The sequence below is a fragment of the Thamnophis sirtalis genome, unplaced genomic scaffold (assembly GCF_051295495.1).
Source record: "Thamnophis sirtalis isolate CommonGarterSnake01/CBP01778 unplaced genomic scaffold, rThaSir2_p1.2 scaffold_6, whole genome shotgun sequence".
NCBI lineage: Eukaryota > Metazoa > Chordata > Lepidosauria > Squamata > Natricidae > Thamnophis > Thamnophis sirtalis.
Window position 1 is genome coordinate 93974495 of NW_028261386.1, and position 27346 is coordinate 94001840.

Sequence of the window (27346 nt, forward strand, 5' to 3'; positions counted from 1 at the left end):
CGGAGCGGCGAACAGAAAAAGTCCCTCATGGTGGCATTGTCCGAGAGATCGAATCGGAAGACAAGAAGAAAGTGAGGCCACGTCCGGAGCCAGGGATGGCGGCAGCGGAGGAGGATGGTCGCTCGATCTCTGGGCACACCGACTCCCCAAAATGGCGACACCAAGGGCGAGGTGGTCAGAGAGACAGAGAGGAGGCGCGCCCGGGACAGCAGCGGATGGCAGCAGCAACAGCAAAAGAGGCTGGGTAAGGGGTCTAAGAAGCCGAGGCCGCAGCAGCCAAAGCATCGGGTAGAAAGAAGCCCCACAGCGGTGGTGACAGAGAGGCAGCGGTGGGAGAAGAAGAGGAGAGGGGTGCCTGGAACAGCAGCGGCGGCAAAAGAAGTCAGCCGCCCAGTCCCGAAACACATCACCGCAAACTCACCGTCCCCCTGAGGCAGCGGAGCACAGCGGAACACAGCACACCAGCATATCGGCACAGCCGTTGAGCATGGGCCCAACGGCTCCCCGCAGCAACGGGGCCGAGATCGCAGTTATCGGAGCAGGAGTCACCGAGGGCAGCAGCACCGTCCGAGAGCCGCCCGAAAGCAGCACTCCTCCAGGTAGCTGCCTCTCTGAACCTCCCTTGATGTTGGTCTTGCACAGCAATCCCTTTCCCGCAATTTCCAGTCTTTGGTTCCATATATTTTGGTTGTTTTTCTTTCTCAAAACCTGAGCGACGGAGCTCAGCGTCCGTCGTGCTTAGTCCGACATGCGTCCTGTCGTGCTTAGTCTTCAAGGCAGTGGTGGGTTCCTGATCCCGTTGCAACCGGGGCCGGGCTTCCTCCACCTGAATGCATGCGGCGTGCATGCATATGTCTTACCATCCAGAGACACCTCCGCGATGCTCCAGCTGCTGGGCGGAGCGTCATGCAGGTGCTGCACGTGCCATGCACATGTGCGGAAGTACTGAAGGGTTTAAAGACAGGTAAGGAGCGCAGGCGGGCGGGTGGGCCCTCTGGAGCACCAGAACGGAATGGTACCCAGTGCTCTGGGCAGGCTTTGGTATGCCCGTATCGGGGCGTACCACTTGCAACCCACCACTGCTTCAAGGCCAATGTTTTTCTTTTACCTAAGAATGCAAAAAGTGCTATTTGATATTTATGAGGATCTCCCAGGCTCAGAGGGCCCTGTATGAAGTATATTACTTTAACCTTTTGCAGTCAGGATTCAGGAGAGGTTTATTGTATTAAGACCAGAGCAGTGGTGGGTTCCTACTGGTTCAGACCAGTTTGGCCGAACCAGTAGTGATTTGACGGCCTGGGTCGCTGGAACTGGCAGAGACCCAGGCCTGGCATACTCCTGAACAGGTTCTCCCAGTTGTGCCATAGATGCTGCCATCTTGTTTTTGCTTCTGCACATGCGTAGAGCAATTTTTATTGCACTGCACATGCACACATAGCACGCATCAAGCATGCATGACGCAGGCATGAGCAAACCAGAAGTAGCGACTTCCGGAACCCACCCCTGGACCAGGAGGTTCTGGAGAACCGGTAGCAGAAAGTTTGCGTAGTTCAGAGAACCTGTAAATACCACCTCTGACTGGCGCCACCCCCATCTATTATCTGCCTCCTGAGTCCCAGCTGATTGGGAGGGAATGGGAATTTTGCAGCATCCTTCCCCTGCCACATCCATTTTTGAATCCAACCACTGATTAAGACAGCATAATTCATACTTGTGGATGACCTTTGGAGGGCTCAGGATGGGAGTGGTCTGTCCTTTTCTGGACTCCCTGCAGCTTTCAGTACCATCAACCATGTTTTCTTCCTGCATCAGTTCTGCAGATTGAGAATGTGGGGCACTGGATGGGGAGAAACCAGCTGCAAGTCAACCATTGCAAGATGCTGTGGGTGTGTGCCTTGCCCTCCTTCCCCACATCAGGATAGGTCATATCTCTGTTTGGGGTAACACTAACATCCTCCTGACAGAACTGTGAAATTTGGGGGGGGGCATCATCCTGTACTCATGGCTTCTGCCAGAAGAGGAGTGAGCAGCTGTAGCCAGGGGGACCTTTGCACAAATTCATCTTGTTGGAAGAAATGTCCATCTGGGTTCGGTTCCAAGTGGAGACATAGACATAGAAATATGGAGACTGTTTGGAAAAATGGTTTAATGGTGGACAGGACCACGTGGTTTGAGGTCCTGGGCAAAAAAGATCACATGGGTGAGAGAGGGAGATAGATGTATAGTCTCTCTTGGGCCCTGCCTTGGACCTTCCTGTTCCTGTGTAAGAAATGTACTCTGGTTGGTTGTCAGACTCCCATGGGGCCAGATTATATCTTGTTGGGTGATGTTGTAATGAAGGGGCTTTGGACAATTCCTATTATGGCTTAATGGCTTTCTCCTGGTTTGGATCTTGAGTGAGAGCTAATCCTATTACCCTGGAGTTGAGGGTCTTTTGTGTTGTAGATAAGCTGGCCCAGTCTTTTGTCTTGTAGATAACCAAAATATCAGCTGGGGACAGGGAGCTGGGGCTGCGTTTCTGCCTTAAGATTTCTATTTCTCTTTTAGGGGAAATATTTTATTCTGCCTTTTTAATATTTCCTAGAATATTCCATTTTCCTAGGAAAGGGGTGGATGCTAACTTCCTACAATCTTAATGCATTCATCGCACCTATTCCTGGATTACTTTGCTCATGGTTACTCATGCCTTAATCACTTTTCAACTGGCTCACTGCAGTGTGCTCTATGTGGGTCTACTCTTGAAGACCATCCATAAGCTGCAATGGATCCATAATGCACCAGCCTGTGATGTTCAGAGTGCCCCTCTGTTCGCCAGAGCTATACCACTGTTACATGAGCTAAACTGGCCCCCAGTTGCTTTCTGAGTTCAATACAAGACTGGTGATTGTCTTTAAAGCTTTACATGGCACAGGGGCCATGTCTCTCCAAGGATATCTGCCCATCCTATTAGATCAGATAAAGTGAACACGATCAAGGTCCCTTGCCTTAAATGGTGTCCTCTGATGGGACTTTGGAGGCTCACTTTCTCTACAGCTACTGCAATCCTTGGGAAAAGCCTCTCATCTGAGATTTGAAGGTCCCCCTATCAGTGGTGGGATTCAAAAATTTTTACTATAAAGTTCTATGGCCGTGGCTTGGTGGGCATGGCATGGCTTGGTGGGCGTGGCAAGGGAAGGGTACTCTAAAATCCCCATTCCCTCCCAATCAGCTCGGTCTCGGGAGGCAGAGAATAGATGGGGGCGGGGCCAGTCAGAGGTGGTATTTACTGGTTCTCCGAACTATTCAAAATTTCCACTACTGGTTCTCCAGAACTGGTCAGAACCTGCTGAATACACTTCCGCCCCGTATGTCTGATGTCAGAATCACTTTCAACTTCCAGAAGGTTGCACCGACATCAAGCACTGGGCTAGGGTTGCGGTTGAGTTTAAAAATTAATAATTTGGTTGGTCTCCCTTTGCTAGGAAATGTTTCCTTTTAATTCTATTTTTACTGGTTATTATGAGCTGCCTAAGATCACTGTATGAGATATAACGACTTATAAATTGTTTAAATAAATTAAATAAATACTAAAATCAACAGCAACTAACGGAGCAGCTACAACAAATGTATGTAATCTTCTGAAAAGATCTGCATAAGAAGTATAGAAATAACTTCCAAGAGACTTGGAGATGATTAAAGTTGCAATGGGGCACATCTGATTGTGGGATTGCCCTCCCAGTGGGTTGTGGACAAGTGGAGGATGCGGTCATGTACAGGTAGTCCTACTTATACTTGTTTTGTCATACATGCTTGACAAACCAAATAAATTTAAAAAAATAAACAAGAAAAAAGGAAGGGAAGGTTCAGAAATAACAGACTGCACTGTTCCGTTTGTATCGCCTTTCGCTAGTAACGTGTTTCTCGCGCGTGTGTGGGTGTACGTGCGCTTTTAAAAGGTCAGGCAGTTAAAAGATATTTGGGGGCAAACTGGTTTCTGGGGAGACCCTTTTATTTGCCGCCACCGCCTTTTTCACACATGAGCCTAGTGGTTCGTTGTTGTAGTAGCTGATTAGGACAGAGTCCCCGGACCAGCCGGGGGGGGGGGGACACGTGCGCGCAAGTCGTGTAACCCACGCGTGTCTGGTTTCCCCATAGCAGGTTATGCCGACCGAAATCTCAGCTGTGAAGCGTCTTTTGGAAGCGAGGCGGGGCCTGCCTCGGTTCCTTCTCCTCCTTTTCCGGGAATAGCTCATGCTGCAGTAAACTGGGCTGGGTTGAGGGGAGTGGCCGTCTCCGGCGGATCAGCTGAGCGCTCGGACGATCCAAGTCCGGAACCCGGACACCTGGCCCCGTCTCCGTCCACCCCACACCCGGGACACGCCGAGAGGCCAAATCTACGAGCTTGGGGGTAAGAAGCGAGTAGTGCATTGAAGGAGTGTGTGTGTCCTGCTTGTGGCTGCCCCTGTTCCCTCTCGGGCTGTGTGCGTGGCATAGGCTCAGGTGGCCGCCGCCCCGACGCAGAACTACTGCAATCCCGAGGGAAGGATTGGGTGGGGGGAGGAGAGATGGTGGGGCTCTCTTTGGTGGAGTGGGGGGAGATAAGGGAAGATTCGCTGGGCCCAGTTTCCCAGCTGAACACCGAGGCTGCTTTGCTGGGCGCTAGTTCCGCATTTCCCCCTCCTACATTGGGAGAGCAGGAGGTTAATCTGCGCCAGCAACCCTCCTCCTGCCTCAACTAGCCCCCCGCGCTTCGCCGAGCCTGTCCCCCGGTGCTCGTTGGATACGTTTGGAGGTTGTCCTAACAAGCGGGCGAAGTCTCCTTCTCTGTCTGTCTGCCCGTCTCTCTGCCCGGCCTCCCCTGCTTTTCCTGCCCTTGGTTTCCTGATGCTGTGGAATTTCGCCTGCCTTTCCTGCTGCGCTGCCCAGGCGGGTTTTTTTTTTTCTTGCAGCATCCCTGGGAGGCGAGGAGCGAAGGGATTAATTGTGGGGTGCCTCGCGCCCGAGGAGTGTGGAGAAGACCCGTGGGGTTGACCGCCAGGAAACGGGAAATAAATTAGCCCCTTCCTTTCTGGCGTTTGCTCAGCGCCTCGTCTCTCTGGGTGGAGCAATCACGTGAGGGGTATAATGTAGGGGAAATTGCGATTCTGTATGGGTTAAAAAGCCTTTCGGAGGGAAGGAAAACGGGATTAAGCCTGCGCGTAAACATATCCGTGCCTGGGTAATTTTATGCGGGAGTCTTGAGTTCTTGTAGGTTGATGAGCCTGCTGCTATAGTCTCCCTTGTAGAAGTTTACTATAGAACAGGGCTCTCCAACCTTGGCAACTTTAAGCCTGGCGGAATTCCCCAGCAAGCTGGAAGTCCGCCAGACTTAAAGTTGCCAAGGTTGGAGACCCCTGCTATAGAATACATTGTTGGCGTGAAGAGGCCAAAGACCTGGAGAAAATCTAGTTAAATGTATGTGATCCCCAGGAATAGAAAACACTCTTAATGGCACATGATGATATCAGTCATGAAAAGGCCCACCCCCCTTCTCAATTTTAAGTAAATCAGACTCCTTTTAGTTTAATACAGTTACCCTAAATACAGTTATCATATATAGAGGTGGGGGGGGGGCTATATGAAGTAGGACTTTGGGTTTATTTGACGATGGTTAATTAAAATTGCAGTTGCCTGGGTTCACAAACCACCCCATCACAGGTGGAACACTCTCCTCATAATCAGGAGGTTGTGAGTTTCATCCTAGGTAGAGGCAGATGTAGGGTCTCCTGCTTGGGCAGGGGGTTGGACTAGATGACCTGCAAGGTCCCCTCCAACTCTGTTAATCGGTGTGTCATGTTAAATGAATCTTGTTTAGAAAAGCTTGGTGTAGGTTGGAAGGTTCAAGGACTATGCAACTGGAGAATGTTGAAAGAAATGAGATAGGTATCTCTTATCCTTTCTTTACGAAAGTCTGCAGTGAAACTCTTTTGAGAGCTAATGTGCACATCTGTCAATGTAAAGAAGATTAAAAAGTGAAGAAAAAGGCTTCTGGGTGAAAGAGTTCTGGGGGGTAACAAGCTCACTTATTAAGTTCACAATTATTTAAAATTAATAATTGGGCTTGCTTGATTGGAACACAAATGTTTGAACCCAACTAGACTATGTGATATGCAAGCCCAGCCCCTGTTATAAATTGATAATTAAACATGTAACCCATAATTAACTTAAACTTTGTTGTGTTTTTGGGGGGAAATGCTGTGGTGTTGGGAGCCTTATATTGTTTTAAGAGGAGATTAAGCACCACCATGGCGGAAGATTGTCAATAGCTCCTAAATTAGCTTGACAAAACTTAATAAGCCTTTGCTTTTCAGTGTATCGTGTTATTGTTGATTATGTTTATTATGTATATGTATTATGTATGAGCCACGGTGGCACAGTGGTTAGAGTGCAGTACTGCAGACTACTTTCTGCTGACTACCAGCTGACTGCAATTTGGCAATTAAAATCTCACCAGGCTCAAGGTTGACTCAACCTTCCATTCTTTCGAGGTTGGTAAAATGAGGACCCAAATTGTTGGGAACAATATGCTGACTCTGTAAACCATTTAAGAGGGCTGTAAAAGCAGTATATAAACATAAGTATATATAAGCCTAAGTGCTATTGCAATCTAAATCTAAATCTGTATGTATATGTATATATATATATGTATGTATATGATGCATGCATACATACATACATACATACATGAGAGAGAGATATGTGTGATATATACGCATACATATATACATGCGTGCACACACACAGAGAATAATGGGTGCATCTCAGGTTTAGGATCAGAAGCAGTAAGTTTCTCAGTGCTAATTGCTGAAAGGGCTGAACTGTATCCACCCTGTGTGGGAATTGAATACTGGATTGACCAAAAGAGTTGCTCCTAGTTTCCTAAGCGGAAAAACAGGTTAGAAAAGATGCAATTAATCATCCTCCATATGGCTTTTCTCTCTTTCCGTTTGTAATTTTTTGAGAACTTTTTGATATTTTTTTAAAAAATCTGAGTGGAACAGAAATTTCAGTTCATTTTTGTTGAGATGCTTTTTTGAAAATTTCAGGAATGTTTGCAAAGTATTTAGATAAGTATTAGATAAGTATTTTGTAAGATCAAGGCTTAGTCAGTTTGGCCCCTCAAGTAGTTATTTGAATAAACTCCTCTGTTTAAAATTTGTACATTGCTGCTTATGCGTTTTCTCATCAATAGTATAACTAATATTAAAAGTTTTTTTTTAGACAACAATTCTAATTTGAGTACCGCTGAATAATATTAGGACACCAAGGAATTGTTTGTGACTTTCTGCTGATTGTGCAATCAGTCTTGCAGTTTGAAACAATGGCTATTTTCATTAAATGATATTAAATTATAATGTGGTTAGTTTGATTTTGGCTTGGTATGAATCCACCCATACTGGTTTATAATGCATGATTTATAGAGTTATGTGTTATGGGCAAACAGTCAACTGGCATTTATTTAGCAAGTGCAGATAAATGAACAGTGGCATTGCCCTATGTATGAAGTCAGCCAAGGAATAGTATCTACATTTGACTTTGGTTGAGGGCCATGAATATAGATGTCTTCCTCTTGGAATACTTCTGAAGAGTTTGGTGATATCATCCAGAGCATCATGGAAAATATAAGTGCTACAGGGATATTGGCAGAAATGTCACCAAAAAAGATGAACTTCAACTTTATAAGCCCTCTTTAAGTTCAGAAAAGGCTGGTGCCTGAATATTAAAACATAAATCTATGACTTTAAAATTTCCTAATAATAAGATAGACCACCGTCCAGACCTTCCGCACAGCCCTCAAGATCTGGCTATCCCGTCAGGCCTGGGGATAAGACCCTAACCTCGCCCCACCCGAATGCTGAATGAATGTTGTGTTTTACTGGTTCATTTTTTTATTCATACTTTTTTTTCTTGTGTTTTGTCTTGCACCCCCTTCCTATTTATTGTAAGCCGCCCTGAGTCCCCTCAGGGAAAAGGGCGGCCTATAAATGTCATTAAAATGAAATGAAAAAATGAAATGAAAAAAAAAATCAGCAAAATGTCAGTGTTTGCCTTCACAGGTTGTGGATACTCCATAACTGGAGTTTTAAAGAAGACATTGGACAGCCATTTGTCTCAAATAGTATGAAGCAGGGGTGGTAAATTCATGTTGTCATGACGGCATCATATGACATATCAGGACTTTTTTTCCCCTTTGCAAAACCGGTGTGGATGTGGCTACTGCATGACGCATTCGGCCCATGGGCCGGGAGTTTGACAGTCCTGGTATAAAGTCTCCTGCTTGAGCAGGGACTAGAAGATCTCCAAGGTCCCTTCCAACTCTATTATTCTTAGTTAAAATATTTTAGTTGCTTTCTTTTTTCTAAAACAAAATCAGAACCTAACCCCAGTTTTAAGATAGCTAACTGTGTATATTGCTGATGCTTCTGGTTGTTGTATAATCACGATTCAGTTAAAGAGTTCTTTGTAATAATTAAGCTAAAATGAATATCTATTTTTAAAGTGCACTTGTTTCACTCAAGCAATTTGCTGAATTGGTCCAGTAATCTTATTAGACTTTTCCTGAGAATTCTGGAATGCTACATATTGAACAGTCTAGTCAGTACTATAACCCGTTGGAAACACAATTTTGGATTGTAGATTTAATAACTCTCCCTACTTTTATTCCAGATTTCCTTTCTTAGATTGGCTTTGTCTTCATTCTGAGAGAATTATTAATCAGATTTGAAAAGATGTCATGTTTTGAAAATGCTGAAAAAACAGTAGGCTGCAAGTGTACATGGTACACCTGGGAAAATCTTAAAATGTAGATATGGGTTGTTTACAAAATGGCTGTGCAACTTGTTTTAGGTGTGCAAAGATTGGATTTATGTCTGATGATCAGAAGTATATGCTGCTACTGTTCCGTTATACAGAAGGAAATGTAGCAAGAGTAAATGCAAAAGATATGGGACATTAGCTGGTTAAATGTGTCTGGGAAGATAACTGGCAGAATTATGAAGTTATCAAGACCCACACGGTCAGGATTGGCCTCCTCACAAATTTTCATAGAGTGAAAGGCAGAGAGCAACAGTTGAGAAATATGGTGTTAGGCACTGAGATATGTATCAACCCGAGAAAGTTTACTCCACATTTGTTGAACAAGAGAAAGCATATAATAAAGTGAATAAGTGGATTTTGGAAAGTTTTAGCTCCAGGATATCAAACCCAAGGCTTGCGGGGTGCTTAGATCTGGCCTGCGGGGCTGCCCTGAAAACAGTGAAGGACAGGCCCACGATACCTCTGCCAACAAAAACTGTGCTCCTGAGCTCCTTTTTTGTCCGCGACAGTCTCCTGCAACCCACTGCCAGTGAAAACACGGCCCTTCTGAGCTCCGTTTTCGCTGGCAGAGTGCTCGGGCCACCACACAAATGACATCGAGCTGCCCACGCCTCCTTGCCCCCCCTGAGGTCAAACACAACTCTGATACAACCCTCAATGAAATTGAGTTTGACGCCCCTGTTTTAGATGGAACTGGAGTGAGTTTCTGAATTCAAAACAAGACTCTTTGAAAGAAAAGCAAGTGAAAAAAAATGTAGGACTTGAATATTGTTCAACCGTCAACAGGAAGGATAGGGCGTCATGGTTATTTAATATATTTATAAATAAAGTATAAAGGATGTAGTGATTTTAGAAGGGGACTGGGTGTGCATGCGAGTGTGTGATGTTCATCTTTATAATTGCTGTCATATTGTTGGCTAGATCCTGAATAATTTGGAACATACAGTAGCTTGTATGATGCCAAGAAGCATATAGATCTGAGAATTAATGTACCAAGAAGGGAAGGCAGTTGGGTATGGCAGGAAAAACTGAATAGTTCTTAGCTACGCATAGGTTGCAAAATAACTAAAGAAGGCACATGCATTTTGTACATTGGTGGAATGTTTTCTAAATAGGAGAAAAAGGCTAGAGAAATTGTAAGACATACAAATTTTGGTAGAAAGATGGGACAGGGTAGTATGTGATCCATCGTGGAGGAAATCTGTGTGGTCACTAAGAATTGAAACTGACTTAATGGCACAAAATCAAATGTGTGATCTCTGGTGAGGAATGAATATTTGTCAAAATAAGTGAAAATCAGTCAATCAATCAATCAATCAGAATAGACCTGGAAGGGACCTTGCCTAGCCCCCCGTTACAAGCAGGAGACCCTATACAATTTTCAGACAAGTGACTGTCCAGTCTCTTCTTAAAAACCACCAGTGTTGAAGCACCTACAACTTCTGAGGGCACAAGCTGTCCCACCGGTTAATTGTCCTCTGTTAGTAAGTTTCGCTTTAATTCCCGGTTGCTTCTCAATGGATTGGTTTCCATCCATTGTTTCTTATCTTGCCTTCTGCTGCTTTGGAAAATATGTCGACCCTCTCCTCTTTGTGGTAACTGCACAAATACTGGAATACTACTATCATGTCCCCCCTTGTTCTTTTTTTCTCTAGACTAGCCAACCCCAAATCCTGCAACTGTTCTTCCTATATTTTAGTCTCCTGGCCTTTAATCATCTTAGTCAAGCATAAGAGCATACTTTCTGCCTCACTTGTTAAAAGAGCAGTGGAGCGTAGAGAAATGCAAAAGTAAATAATTGCGTGTACTTAAAACTTGAGTGGTAAAACCAGAAGTAGATCAAGAATGAATGGGAGCTGAATGAATGTGAATCCATACAAAAGTGAGCAACCAGTCTAGAAGAAGTGGTTTGTTCAAGGAAACTGAATGAATGATTAACTCTCATAACAAATCAGAAGTACCTAGTTGTTGGAGAGGGAGAGGAAGACTGGGAAAGCTGGAATGTTTGAGTTCTTGAAAATGATAGAGATGGGAAAGTCCAAAGATGGCAAAAAAAAACCAATTATATTGAAATGATGAAGGGATATAGGGTGAACTGCAGAGATAGAAAGGTAAAGAGAAACACAGTGAAGGGTGTTTGTAATATACCACATTTTTTGCTATTTCTATATTTTTATTTACTTTGTTTTTATACCACAGTCCTATCTTGCCATAAAGCAAAAACAACAACAACAACAACCCCAATTTCATTGTATACATGATGCACAGTGACAATAAAGGCTATACTATCTTCATTTCCTCACCTTATTATATGTTGCTTATCCCAAAAGGGAATAGGGTGATAGGAATGGTGGTTGGTTTTATTTTAGAATAAAAAATATTTTGTGTTTTTAAAGAAAACCTGCTGATTTTTCAAGATTAATATCTTACACAGTATAATGAAGGAAACCCTGACCTAATAATGAGTTTAATGAATCTCTGAGAAACTTCTTTGACCTCCATAAGCCAATTCCGCAGAAATTGCTGAAGACTGAAAAGAGAGAAAGAGGAAATATCGCCATGTGTAAAGTAAAAGGAATTGAAAAAGAACTTAAAAATAGGTTTGAAAAACTGCAGCTTGTATCTTTATTGTAGCTTCTGCGATGTTTTTTTGAAATTTGGTGGAAGGCTTCATAATGTTCTTATTCATTGGTCTTATGCCTTCTTAGAAATATCTCGGCTACTTCTTGACATATTTTCATTTTAAAAAAAACATACGTCTAACAAATAGGGTTTAGCAAAGGTTTTTACGTTCACAGGACAGGGAGGTTTGCAGAGATAAAGCTTCCTGAAATAGGCAAAAACATTTCTGTTGTTTTTTTTTATCCTTCATGATGTCTGAGCATTATATAATTCAGTGAACCTGGAAGATAACAGTTTGGGGGAAATTGATGTAGAACGCAGAATAATAAAATTGGGAGGGACCTTGGAAGTTTTCTAGGCTAACCTTCTGTTCAAGCAGGAGACCTTATATCATTTCGGACAGATGGCTGTCCAATCACTTTTTAAAAGTCTCCAGTGATAAGTACCCACAACTTCTGGAGGCAAGCCATTCCACTGGTTAATTTTTCTCACTGTCAGGAAATTTCTTCTTAGTTCTAGGTTGGATCTCTGTTTGATCATTTCAATCTGTGTTAGATGTGTATTCGTTGCATCTTTGTGTAGAAATGTGTTGGTCTTCTCTACATAGACAGTTTTTCAGAATTGTGTCTTCCTTCCCCATCTAGCTGTCCTTATTTATTAGTGTGTTTCCTTTGGGATTTGCTGGAAGTCTTAACTGCCCTCAATGTCTCATTGTCCTGAACTCTCCTTTTGCTCCCTTGCTAAGCTTTCATTCCTCTTTAGGGGTGCAAATGCCAACATGAAAACAATTTTTTCAGGAAAAATGGGAAGCCTACAAAAATAAACCATATGGACTATAAAAAGTAATGAAAACAGAATTTAATATTTCTTTTAAAATGTTACAACTAGTAAAAGGAAAGCAAATTGTGTACCAAATTATTATTTTTTACATGGGAACCCACCAGTAATATTTGGGATTCTGGTTATGCAGATGTACAGTATTTATATATTTGGGTATTTGTTAGTGTCTGGGGGGTTTCTCAGTCTTCCAGGTCATAGTTGTCCCAAAGGTGCTTTTTCAAAAGGCAGCTGGACTTTGTTTTTTTCCTGGAAGACATTTCACTTCTCATCCAAGAAGCTTCTTATGTTCTGAAGAACTACTAAAGAAGCTTCTTGGATTAAAAATGAAATGTCTTCCAGTAAAAAGGAAGAAAGTCCATTTCCCTTTTGAAAAAGCACCTTTGGGATATCTGTTACTGATTTCAAGAAGGATTGGATTATTCTGATTGTAGAAATGTAGGGAGATTGATAGCTACACATTTTTATCTTAGATGTTTATGTTTTGGCTAATCTGAACGTGGAGGGTTATTCTATTATAGATTTTTATTATAGAAATATCCAGTAATGTATATTTTTGGAATGGTAATATGATGCACGTGTGGGTGTGTTTTCTTCAAATTAAGAGATCATGATGTATACTGTTGCTGTTATTATTTGTATTTATATTTTTAATTTTGTATCTTTCTTTTGATAATCCAAAACAAGAGTTTATTTTTTTATAGAATAGTAATGATATTGAAGAGAGTTGGAAGTAACCTTTTTTTTGTTATTCTTTTGTTTGTTTTAATATCAAATTTTAAACTTTCCCTGTTGTTGCCATCTCTCATCTTTTCTCTTTTGTTGTAATTTTGTATTTTAACCGGGGTTGTTTTTTTTTTCCAATTTTTTTTTTTTAAGAAAGGACTTTGTTAATGTGAGTTCTACAGCACAGTTCCTCATTGTGCATAAGGCCTTAAACTGTGTTTCTTTCTTTGCAGGTGTTGTTGCTTAGTGGTCCCTGAACTATATGACTAGTTGGCTTATAATAAACCATGGCGGATAATGCAAACACTGCTGGGGATGCTAACCAGTTGGCCCAACGTATAACGTCTAATATACAGAAAATCACACAATGCAGTAAGTTGACTACTCATATTAACAATTTTTTGACTGATGCAGATTTCATTTAAAAGATATTTTAAACGTCCACAAGTAAATAGCATGCTGTCATTTTTGTAATTCTTGACTTTATTAGTTAGGCAGTAATATTTTGTGCCTGTTGAGTGGTGAATGTTTGGCACTAGCTTACTAATTAAACCTCTTGGTAGTCTTATCTAAAGTATATATTCTGAGTGGTGAAGAATTAAGAGTGAATTCATCTTGTGTAATGTTTTTTATGGTAAGAAAACACTGCAGAGGACAAAATTGGCCTGGAAACATCTTTTCCTCATGCAGAACTTGAATATATGCCATTCAATTTCCTCTCTTATTACCTGTTATTAAACCTTCTGGGAGGAAATTATAAGCAGAAATTTTGTTTTGCTGTTTTAAATGATGGTGCTAATTCAAGGCAGGTATTCATATATTTTAAAAGTAGAAAAAGCAAAACTCTTGTTAAAAGAGAAGAAGTATTGCAAGAATGTTTATGCTTCATATTAATTGGTGAAATGAATATGATAAAAGGTATCAGTATGAGGTTTATACTTTTCGTTCCCAAAACCTAAAGAAAATTAAGAGTTCAAAGAAGAAAAAGATAATGGCTCTCACAACAAGAGATGATGGCTCCTGAAACAAGAGATAGTACTCAGATAAACTAAATCAGGCCACAGCAGTTTGATGTGAAAGTACCAGAGGCATGAGAAACTTGTCCAAGTGGGACTTGTCAAGCCTTGATGGATATCTTAAGTGCAACTCATTTGGAACCATAGTACAGAATAAAGTACTGTGCATAATCATCCCAAAGGTGCTTTTTAAAGAAGCAACTGAACTTTCTGTTCTTTCTTTGAAGACGTTTTGCTTCTCATCCAAGAAGCTTCTTAAGCTCCAGTCAGAAGCTGAGAAGCAAAACATCTTCAAAGAAAAATCAGAAAGTCCAGTTGCCTCTTGAAAAAGCACCTTTGGGACAACCATGATCTGACTGAGAATCTCCATAAACATACTGTGCATAATGCTGTCTCTCTCAATGCACATGGAACTGAAATGGGATCTGTCCAGCTAGAGTATGTGTTTAATTAAGAAAATGAACAATAGAAGTAGTTCTGCTTTTGCTTCAATCTCTGGAACAAGCAGCACTGGACTCTGGAGATGTAACAACTCTTCATGGTCCTCACAGTATACTGATGTGTTCAGAAATCTTTTTACTTTAACATGATCATTTTAGAATGGATTAAAAAGTTAGACAATAAATTATTCACACATCACACATGCTTTTCCTTTTGAAAGGTTGGCATACTTCACAAAGAGATGTTCTAAAAATGCTTCATTGTGTATATATTGTGTAGATTTAGCAAGTCCTCTTCCTAGCCTGAATTCAAAGCTCCACTTCTACTGGGGGGAGACATTCATGTTTGTAGAATTCTCTGTAGCACCTTCAAAATTAATTCTGAAAAGATTTACAATCTCATACACTTCCTCATATTCTCCTGAAACCTTGTCAGAAGGAAAGCGAAAAGGTTCAATTCTGTTTTGGACTAACCACAAATTATCATACCAACTGCATTTTAAACTGGTTGATTACAATAAGTGATCACAAACCAGATTCATAAATTGTTGAAGTTTACTTATATCCACCACCTAAGCAAACTATCATTTATCTGGCTTCAAATGACTTGGTGAGCTGTGATAAATTTTATCATGTAATGAAGGCTTTCCGGTATCTCTGTGGCCACATGGTAGAAGGAAGAGCAGATGTATAATCCTGGGAGCAAGCTATTCTTAATCTCATAATAAAAAAAAACAATTGTTTTTGTTCAATATGCCATCCATATCAGTCCATCCTTGGTCTCTCTACTATTCTTGAAAGCGTCATTGTTCAGCTTGTTATTCATATGCATAATAAGCCCAGAATAATTTTAGAATGGAATTAATGAATTAGTGAAGCATTCACTAAAATTATTCACAGCTTTGAAAATCTAGGATAGCAACATGGTTGAATGCCAAACTTTAATAGGAAAAGAAGGATATTCAAGTAGCAAGGAGTGTGTGTGTGTGTGTAAAATGGATGATTTAAAAAAACCACCAGGTTTGTATAGATTTTTAAATAGGGACATTGTTTCATTAGAAATTGTGTCTATTCAAAAGAATAGTGTGAATCTCTCCTCCATTTGAATGGTATTGTGCTGGTAATGTAAGAACTCCCGTTTTTTAAAAAGGTAAAAAGGTAAAGGTTCCCCTCATACATATGTGTTCTGACCCCCCTCTTTGCTCTTTCACAAACGACAGCCAGACAGAGCTTCAAAGGAAATATTTTTATCAGTCCCAGCTCAAGCTGGCTGCAAGCCCAAAATAAACATAGATAAATTTTCTGGCAAAAAGTTACACAGCAAATACAAAAACAAACTCTCACAGCAAACCAGGTTTACATAAAGCAAATCACTTATCCAAGTGCTTCTTGAATCATGAACACGAACTAGACCAGGAATGGAACGGAACTAACAAACGGACGGACGACGTTGACTTCTGCGACTAAGGCGTGGCACCATCAGTCTTTTATCTGCAGGAGAAGACCCTAACGAGCAACTGCTCATTATCCTGCATCCTGAAACAACTCACAGGTTTCTGCTGAGTTACAACACTATCCCCCACTGCAGGGCCCTTTCCCCGGGTCTGACGGTCCGGATGCGGTCGGAATGAATTGTCCATAAGATGGCCCGCACTCATCTCTCCTAGGAAAATTAGAAACTGCAGCTGTCATAGGTGCATGTCAGTTACCAAGGGTCTGAATTTTGATCACATGACCACAGGGATGCTGCAAAGGACATAGTGTGAAACATGGTCATGAATCACTTTTATCGGTGCCATTGTAACTTTAAACAGTTTCTAAATAAACTGTTGTAAGCCAAGGATTACCTGTATATGTTTAAAAGTATTTGTTAAGCTTCATTTGCTCTACCTTCTCCTTTGCCTTCAACCACATTTTATTTAAATCAGAGTTGCCCCATTTGTTTTCATACATGGACATGTAAATATTTACCAATATGACTCATTCTTATTTCACGTGCAAATAACATCCAAACTGCTTGGGAGATTTGTTGTTTGTGTGGTGAAATTGTGGGCAGAAGACAAGATATACGAAGATCCTTTCCACTGAAAAAGCAATTTAGTTCTGACATTTTGAAATTTAACTCCCACTGGCCAATCATGTAGAAGCTCTAGTTCAAAATATCTGTAACACACCAGTTTACTCTAGAATTGATTGCTATTTATTTATTTAGATTTGCAAGGCAACCCATCTCATTGTAATGATTCTGGGTTGCCTTTTTAAATTGTTGTGAGCTACCCAAACAGCATAACAACAAATATACAGTTGGAAATCAGGATAAAACTATAAACAACTATCAGAATCCAAGATGAACACAACTACTTCATAGGCTCTGCCATATATTCCATTACTGTGAAAGAGTTTGCAGTGAGGAGCAATCTTTGGTGGTAATAATAAATGAAAGGAAGGAAATTGTTACATGACAGTCGCTTTGAGAAATGATAGGGCCTGTAGTAATCTACTCGTGTGGGACCAGCCAGCATCACTTATGATTAGAAAGAGTGGAGGTTGCAACATCCAGGAGTTGAGACATCTGGAAGGCAACAGAGTGTTCCTCCCTGATTGAGGAACATAGAATGACATTGGGTTAACATAAATCTGACACATATTGATCAACTGGATCTCCTTAATTAAAAATATAATAGAACATTGTTTGAACCTAGCCACTAACAGTTCTCGCCCTCCCACCCACTATTGAGCATTTGAATTCTTTCCTTTTTCAACTTCAGAACTCCAAAAGTGGAAAAGTTCTTCAGTAGGAATAACAGGAGAGTAAACACAGGCAATTAGATTATGATGTTGACACAGTTTTGTATCTAACCTTACTACTGTGATTTATTAACTTCTGAATCATTCTCGATAGAACAAGATTCAGTTCAAGGGTCATGGAACACTAACCATGAAATTAACACTAGCAATTTATCTTTAAAAATACATGAATCAATGAAACCACAAAACTATGGTTTATTTGTATTTAAGATGGATCAAGATGGATAGTATAATTATTTCCTCTTAATTGAATAGTCATTCTGTGCATATAATACTTAGATGCTATGTAGCTAGCAAGGGAGTTGTTATAATTATTACATAATGCAAATCCCCTGTATGTTATTTCTGGTCATAAAAACATAATTTTTATAATGTTCAGTTAATAAAATCTGCTCTTAAACTACATATAGACTTCATGGTTATCAAAGGAAAGAAGAAATCAGTAAAATTAAGGAGGCAAACCAGACAGGAAACATGACCAGATGAGCTATTTTTGTAAAGCTATATTAACAGAATCATGCAAATGTGAAAGTACAACTTTCCTGCCATCTTGACAGCCTGAGAAACTAGGGAGGGTCCCTCTTGAGCCTTTTGCTCTGCCCATTGTTCAACTCTGGGCTATGTTCTCTCTTATTTGACCATTCCCTTGGCAGCATCTCTTTAACCCATAATTCAAAGTCTTTCCCATATACCACTATAGAATGCTTCTTTGCCTAGTTCTTTGCCTTCTTTTCCTTTTAGCTGCTGGTGGTAACCTGATGTACTAAAATATTCTTATTTTAGAAAATAAAAATGAACATATTCATATGGTTCACATATCTTGATGAGTTCATAATGCATTGACTGAGGATGTAGTAAACTTTAATTCCTATGGTTTATAGCTTAGTATTATAGCTTATAGTAGTGATGGTGAGCCTTTTTCGCTACGGGTGCCAAAAACGTGCACTATCGGGCGTGCTCGTGCCCCCTCCCATAATTTAATGACCCCCATGATGTGTCCACTACATGTGCACATGACCCCCTTGCCCCGCACATGTATGCATGGCTTTCTTGGAGCCTGGGGTCGGTGAAAACGGCTTCCCCTGCCCCCCCCAAAGCCCTCCGGAGGTGGAAACAGCATGTTTTCCAACTTCTAGTGGGCCCAGTAGATCCATTTTTCACTCTCCTGAGGCTTTAGGAGGCTTCTCTGATGTTTCCAGAGAGCAAAAAATAGCCCAATGTGCAAACTGAAAGTCCGTTCCTGAACTTCCAGTTTACACATTAGGCGGTTTTTTGGAGGGCGAAAAATGGCCGAAAATCAAGGCTGAAAATCAGCTGGCCAGCATGCACATGCGCACTGGAGCTGACAGGGCATCGACTCCTGTGCCCTCAGAAATGGCTCCGCATGCAACCTGTGGCACGTGTGCTATAGGTTTGCCATCACGGTTTTATGCCAACCCAGGCAATTATTCACTATATTAGTTCAAGATGTGAATTTGGTCATTACTGTTGATAATAACCTATTAAGTGGATCAAAAGACAGGAAACCTTTTTATAAAATGACAACCATATTATCTAAAAAAAAATAACCAAATGTATTTCAATTTAATTAACTTATGGTTTAGAAATGTCTTAGTTACTAGCTTAATGGTTGTTCTTCCTTGTAGTATAGGAATAAAATGATAATGATCTTTAATGTAGAGTGTTCTGTGACCCTGAGCATCATTGACATCTTCTAAAAGTAACATTATAAAACATTATTTTTTTCTCTATTTATCCCATTGCAGAACAAAGGAATAGTAATGATGCAAAACTGTTTTATATGTGATCAATGTCAAGCCATCATTCCTTAGATTTTTTTTTCCAGTTTTATCTGTAGGGTATAGTGTGAAAGTTTATGAAACCTCTCCGGAGCAACAGTTTGTAGTTTGACTTTTAAGGACTTTATCCTTCATAGTTCCATGCTGATCAATAATATTTTTGCTGCTTGAGTGACAGCACTTATTTTTGCAAAATATTTCATCAGTGTATCATCATTTTAGTCGTAGAAGGACATGGTTTTAAAAAATCAGCATCATTTACAGTAAAGTTAAGCACTTCCACCATTCCACTTTTCTTTCTATATTCTTCTTGATGTACTTTTGAGGACAATTCTTGCACTAGGTGATGCCTTGATTATACAGTATTTGTAAGCAAGGGTGGCTTTTGTTGCAGATTCATTCTCTAGCCATTGGCCATGCTAATTTGATATGGGGGTTCAAGACATTTGGACTACAACAGGCTGCCCACCCTGTTCTAATCCAGCATAGTTCTTTGATTTTTCTTTAATCAATTAAAACATCTCACTGGAGAATGCCTAATGCTGGGAAAGATTAAGGGCAAAAGAAGAAAGGGATGACAGAGAATGAAGTGGCTGGATGGAGTCACCGAAGCAGTAGGCATGAGCTTAAATGGACTCCAGAGGATGGTAGGGGACAGGAAGGCTTGGAGAAATGTTGTCCATGGAGTCGCGATGGGTCAGACACGACTTTGCAACCAACAACAACAAAAACATAATTGGTTTACTGAGTTTTCTCCATTTTAGGGGCCCATCCAATATCTCAAACGTTAACGTTACATAGTAGAAGTCAGGGAGAAAAGGGTAGAGGTGTAAGGATATACGTAGTTTATAATTTATTTTTGTAAGAAGCTGGCTTTCAGTCCACCTTAACTAGATTTACTGTAACTAATTAATGGCACATTTTCAATCAATCTACTGCATGAATAAATGATAACATCTCCTTCAAGTCAAGCTCCACTCCTGACATCCTTGTTTAGTTGACAACATCTGGGAAGTAGTTTGCCATTGCCACCTGGATGTTCCAACTTCACCTACACTGCTGATATCACCTGGAGATCTCCCATCCAAATGCTAATCAGGCTATAAGTCCAGTTAGATACTGGCACCTATTGGTTCACATCAACAGAGAGACTGCTAAATTAACAAATAGAATGTTTCCTTGTAATTTAGCCTGATCTTTAATTATTTTTAATTGCTCTGAATTCATTTACTAGAACTTTATATTTCTTGGGTGAATTTTGACATGGAATTAATCTCTAAGACCAAAGAAAAATGGCCAGCAAGTGGCAATCACTCATAAAATGTGCTAGTGGTCTGTATACCAAATAAATTTAATAATAAATAATTTAAAGTTAAAAAATACTGTAAAACTGAAAATACTTTAAATTCACATTTAAATACGAACTACTAAAATCCTGCTAAATTTCATTTCAATCATAGCACAAAATATGTTTAATATAGTTTCATAAACCTACGATATTTTGAACAATATTCCCCATCCCCACCCCTTGCAGATCACGTATTCAATGGCCTGGATTGATGGTACGAATTCATACTAATTTTCCAGGATGTATGTTAGCCATGTTGAATTCTTGAGTACATTTATTCTGGTTCTCACTGCCTTCAGAGTACCTGTCTAGTGTTCAAATTTAACACAACTGGTGAGCATCAGTTTGAGGAAGACTACACCAATTTCAGGACTAGAATAAGTGAAATCTAAATTGAAAAGTAAAAAATGATTACTTGACAATTGATAGATGTGTCATTTCAACTTAACTACCCCTTCATATGTGTGATTACAAAATACAAATCTTTTCATTCTTGATTTCATGTACCAATTGATGTATGTGGAAAGGGTTAATTCTAATGAGCATATCCCATAATTTGTGTACATTTGGATGAAGTTTTTGATTTTTTAAGATAGGATTCCTAATCACAACAGTAGGTCATCTCCACATACAATCCTTCTTTCCTGTTGTTAAATTATAAATAATCTCATTACATTTTAGGGGGTTAAGAACTAGATTTAAAATCTTTTCTCTGCCAATATTTGTGACATCTGTAGTATATTCATTATTCATGAAATAATACAGACAGGAATAATCTGTACCTTGTTATAAACCTTCTGGTTGACTTGTTTTGATGTACATTACTTGTTCTCTTAACATAAGATTGAAGATATGAGATTATTGATATCAAGTGAGAATGTTCTTAAGCATTTGGTATTTGTGTAGCATCAGTTCTACTTAAAGTGCTAAAAGATTTTTAAAATGTGATTTGAAAGAGTTCAGCTTTCACTGGTTCAGTTTTACCGTGATCCATTTTATATAGTGTACACGTGTATCACAATAGTTGTGTTGAATTGGATTTTCCCTAACCCTATTAACTGGTGTGTATTTCTTAATTTTCAATTAGGGATGCATGTCATTGTGGTGGAACTGTATCACTTACAAAATCTCTATCTCTTTCCCCCACCCCCAAACAGCTGCAGAAATACAAAGAGTGCTGAATCAACTTGGAACCCCACAAGACACACATGAATTGCGGCAACAGCTGTAAGTGCTTCATGAGATTACCTTTCCTTGGGTTGCATTGTAGATAACTTCTCAATAAGTTCTGGGGTCTTATCAAAGTGTTCAGCATCTTGAAAACATTTGAGAACAAACGAGAAAGAGAGAGAGTGAACATTTATTGACATGTTAATACATCAAGTATATTGTTGGCATTGCCAGATAGCCAGATGGAAACAAAAAAACCCAGTATTGAACTAATAAAAGCCATCAAATTGATTCCGAAAATTTGAACTACACATTTGCTATCTTTGACATTTATTATTGAATGTTGCAGTCAAACTGCAACAAACTTAAAATGAAGATTTTATTTGTGTAGCAAATACTAAAAAATTTTTGTGGAGTTTATGTCACCAATTGTGGTCAATAACTATTCTTTTTATGAAGTGAAATCTGCTCCAGCACTATTCAATTCTCTGTTCTTCATTTGCATTGAACTAAAGCCAGGAGTTATTTTGGACACATTGAGTAATAAACATCTATTTCCCAAAGGTTTATCTTAAAGACGGTTGATAGTTATACAGCAATGTTAGTAAAATAACCCAGCAAGTTACCTGTAACTTTCTGTTCCAGGCAACAAAAGCAGCAATATACAAACCAACTTGCCAAAGAGACAGACAAATACATAAAAGAATTTGGAATTCTGCCTTCAATAAGTGAGCAGGTAATAGGAATGTAGTGTTTGTATAAATATTTTGTTTTTTATAAAGTTGTCTGTGGTATGTGCCTGGAAGCGTTGAGCAAAACATATTAAAAGAAGTTGGTGTATTTGTCATAATTAAGAAGCTAGATATTTCTGAACTGTTTGGACTGTTTCTTTTAATGTTTTCATGAAAATGCAGCTTCGTTTTGTTTGTTTGTAATAGCCATGTATAGAATAGAAGAGAAGAGAATTCTTTATTGGCCAAGTGTGATTGGACATACAAGGAATGTCTTTTGTGCAAATGCTCTCAGTGTACATAAAAGAAAAGATACATTCATCATGAATCATAAGGTACAACATTTAATGATAGTCATAGGTTACAAATAAGCAATCAAATCCTACTAGGAAACAGTCAATATAAATCGTAAGGATACAAGCAACAAAGTTATAATCATACAGTCATAAGTGGGAGGAGATAGATGATAGGAACGTGAAAATTAATAGTAATTACTAATCCATCTCCTCCCACTTATGACTGTATGACTATAACTTTGTTGCTTGTATCCTTACAGTCCTTACGATGTAAGGATACAGATCTGATATCAGGTTTGGCATGTCTCCTCCTGAATCTTTATTGTGATATTGTAAGTGAAGTTCTTGTTTGAGCATGTAAATGAATTGCTGGTGTGAGTGTCTCTGGTTTGATACTGTTTCTTAACTTCAAGAATAACCACAAGAAAACACATCATCTATGAGCTTTAACTGCAGTTCATTATCAGAATACACGCTTAAGTTCCCTGCAGCATAGAAGCTTTTCAAAACAGCAATAATTTATTTAGTAGACACTCTTGTGTAAGTAGTTTCCTTTTCTCTTGGTATGTGTTGAATCCATTGCTTTCTCCTCCGTATTCTCTTCCACCTCATTCTGCCCTTTCTAAATTAATAACAGTAATTGCCAACTGCTGCCTTGACTAGGCTGGGGAAAAGAATTTTAACAAATCTTCACATTAAAAAAAAGATGTGAGATTGGACTTAACCCCTTGAAATGTGAATGTATTATTCTGAGATCAAAACAGGTGGCTGAAATGTTTTGCACATCCCTCCTGATAACTATTCTCTTGGGGGATGTTTATGTAAAAGACACATAGCATAACATTTGATTTCATTATGTTTGGCCTGTAAATAGCCTCCTGTGCTTTTAAGAAAGGAGAAGTTAGATTATTCAAACTCTTTCATTTAAGTCCTTCCAGCACACATGTGTGAGAAACAGATGTTCAGCTTATCAGTGAATTGTGTTTAATTAATTAATTGGTTAGTTAAAACAAATTTATATGGCCACCCAACTCGCACATAGTTGATCCCCAGCAGCTTACAGCATATAAAAATCCAGAACATAAAAACTTACAATAACAACACTTAGACTTATATACCATGTCATAGTGCTTTAGAGCCCTCTCTAAATGGTTTTACAGAATCAGCATATTGCCACCAACATTCTGGATCTTCATTTTTCTGATCCCAGAAGGATGGAAGGCTGAGTTAACCTTGAGCCAGTCAGCATCAAACTCCTGGGAGTGAGCAGAGTCATTCTGCAATTCTGCATTCTAATCATTGTGTCACCACAACTCCCTATAACCTTCACCCCCATGGCAGTAGCAGCAATACAGTTGCTTGCTCCTTCTCCATTCATGGTCCCCAGGCCCTCTGATAAAATCATATTTTTGGATCTTTCAGAAAAGCAACAGGGTGGGATGTTGATGTTCCACAAAGAAAAGGCTACTGCTGAAAAGGTCCTTTTACATGGTCCCACCAAATGTACTTCCAAAATCAATGGGACCCTGACTTCTTGTATATCTCTTGCATTCCTATTTACCTATCTATCAGATGTAGTATGTAAGGTAGAAGGACTTGTTACTCCTCTTCTTGATGACTTTAGTTAGTTCTCTGCCCAAGTTACCCCCAGATGCAGCAATTAGAAGCAATCTCCATGTGCATCATCTTGAACTGTTAAAGCACGGGTGTCAAACTCGTGGTGCCACATTGTCACGTGATGTATATGTATATACATATACAAATACATGTACATGTATATGTATATGTATCCGTTATCAGCCTGGCTTGGCTGATAACAGATCAGAGCCTGTGGCCTAATGGCTAAGATGTCTGTCTAATATGTAATATAGCCCAGGTTCAAATCCCAGTAAAGGTATGGCTAGCTGATGAGAGCTAAATAGCTTGAAATAGATCTATACTAGTCTCCCTTTATTTATTTATCAGCACAAATATAACATATATACATATACATATACATATACATATGTATGTATGTATGTATGTATATACATACATACATACATACATACATACATATATATATATATGTTTGTGTGTGTGTACTTTTACGTATATATACTTATTTAAATTATATACTTTACAAAATTACATAAAAATAATTAGGGGAAGATGATTGCAGAATACTTTGCCATAGTGTCTGAATTTTGACCAGTTTGACATTCATTTTAAAGAAGGAATTTGATTTCCGTTGGAATGAGACATGGAATTCTATAGGACAATTCTTTTCTGGGTCCATATATTATGTTATGGTGTAATATAATGGCATCGTATGATATGTGAACCCAGTCTATATGTGGAGGCCTGTCAAATTTTAACAGAAAAACAGAAAAACATGTATAAAATTCAAATTCTCCAAACTTCAGCAGATTATTTGAAGAACTGGTTTGCAATGAAATTATTTTAATGTATTTTGTTTGCCTTCTTTGTTCAGAGACAGAGAAGAATTCAAAAGGATCGACTAGTGAATGAGTTCACCACAGCGCTTACAAATTTCCAGCGGGTCCAAAGACAAGCTGCTGAGAAGGAGAGAGAATTTGTAGCAAGAGTTCGAGCCAGTTCTAGAGTATCAGTAAGTATAATTCATTAATCCACACTTTCACTAATTCTGGAAGATATCGAAAGAAATGGAATAGATGATACCATTTCTTTTCTCATTACAGTCTATGTTTTAGAGTGCATGAAGTACAGTATTAATATCATTTCTGTGCAATCCATTTCTAAAGTCCATTTAGGAAATGCAATAACAGTTGGTCATATGCCAGATCTTCTATAATCGCAATAAATTATAGATTAGATAAATATTTTGAGACAAGAGACAATAACGAGAGATTTTCTTGTGTCCAGGAATCATGCAACCCAAGTCAGATCTGAATACAGTAGCACGGTGGTCCAAAAAGGAAGACACTCAGCCTTATTTTTGTCAGTGTGTGTGTAGGATTTACAGACACCTGAATAGAAGAGTTAACACTGTGTAATGTACAACAATATGATATTACACTTGCCTAACTAAATATTTACGCTAAGATTCTCTGCATATTTTTTTTCTGTTCGATCATATCTGATTCTTAGACACTACCCAGACAAGTCTCTACAAGTTTCCTTGTCAAGGTTTTTCAGAAAAGTTTTTCCAGTGCTGTCTTCCTGGGGTTAAGAGAAAGTAACTGATCTAAAGTTACCTAACAGTCTTTGTGCTTAAGGCAAGACTAGAACTCATAATCTCTTTGTTTCTAGCTCGATGCCTTAACCAATACACCAAATCATCTCTCTAATCATTGCTTTCTGCTATTGTTTTCTATGGGATTGAAGTCTGCATTGAGCACTGAATCCTAAGCTGTTACCGTGTTTCCCGTAAAGACCCATCCTGAAAAAAGGTCTTATCATGTTTTTGAATACATGCGCTCAAATTAAACCCTACCCCCAAAATTAGCCCTAATTAACATCCTGACCACCTCGGATCAATCTTGAGCTCTGTTATTGGCTGCAGAGGGATTCCTGGAAGGCATCTGTAGCTGATAAAAGAGGTCCGGGTGAATCTGAATGGAAAACGGGAGCCAGGGGGCAACACATGGGTCAATCCAGAGCCCGTTTCTCAGCTGCAGAGGGCTTTCTGGATGGCGAAATGGAGGCCAGGGGCGACGCATGCAAGCAGCAGCAAGTGGCCACAGAAGAAGTGGGCAGGCACAGGGCTCCTGCTGTGTGGGGCTGTTGGTGCCACCACCATGAGCTGAGTCAATAATTACACCCCACTCCTGTAAAGAAGCCCTAGCCATTTGGGGGGGGGGTGTTAAAAGAAAATAAGACCCGGTCTTATTTTTGGGGAAATACAGTATTACTGAACTTGGAAGTGTATTAGCTTAATCCTTATAGGTGAATTTAAAACTGTTAGAATGTTTTAATCTCTTCATCCCATACAACCTTCTGCACCCTCCTCTCTACCCTAAAAAGCCTTTATGAAAGATTGGGATATGGGATAAAACTGCTGCTGTGGACAGAACAGAAAATCTAAAATTGGATCACTCTTGCACTGATCTCATAATATTTAGAGGAATGTCCCAACCATCTCTGAAGGGTGTTCAGGATCACAATAATCAGAAAAGGCAATTTAGTCTTTAATCTACAAAAGTTCCTATTTTATATTACTATTGTAAGCAGTTGCATCTAACCTTATCCCAGTTGTTTTTCCGTGTGCATTATAAGATCTATCTGATATTCTAGACAGATACCCACTCTTGTTTTCTGAAAATAGGAAAATGAAATATTCCCAATCCATGGGAATGGCTAATCTCCAACGTCCATGATGTCCCATTTCTGTTTTGCCTTCATTCTCTGTCTTTCAGTTTTCATTATTAAAATTCACACATGTTCATACCTATTTTAGACTATGGCTTAATAGTCTAATACCTATTTTAGACTATGGCTAACATCAGAAAGATGTTAGGTGCATTTTTTTTATCTTTTAAATTTTCTGTATTAAGCCATACTCTAAATCACTTTTATGCTTGGATTTGGGCATGACACAGTGTTGGGCATGACACAGTGTTGAATGCTTGCAGTACACAAATCTTCTAATATCAGATTCTAGAATTACATTTCATAGACCCCCTTGATCTCTTCTTGTTATATCAGAGTTTAATTTAGAACTAGTTCAGGCCTCCTGATCTGTTCTTTTATCTGAT

At 39.5% G+C, this 27346-nt stretch overlaps 1 protein-coding gene across 1 annotated transcript in view; it reads left to right on the forward strand.

Annotated features, from left to right (window-relative positions):
- The first annotated feature begins 4233 nt into the window (after positions 1-4233).
- STX7 (syntaxin 7) overlaps positions 4234-27346 on the forward strand; it is a 33142-nt gene continuing 10029 nt past the window's right edge. The window contains exons 1-5 of the mRNA XM_087718471.1: positions 4234-4387; positions 13254-13392; positions 21589-21658; positions 22247-22337; positions 25102-25239. Of these exons, the coding sequence (XP_087574597.1) occupies positions 13308-13392; positions 21589-21658; positions 22247-22337; positions 25102-25239 (384 nt within the window). The 5' untranslated portion in view covers positions 4234-4387; positions 13254-13307. The remainder of the gene's footprint in view (positions 4388-13253; positions 13393-21588; positions 21659-22246; positions 22338-25101; positions 25240-27346) is intronic.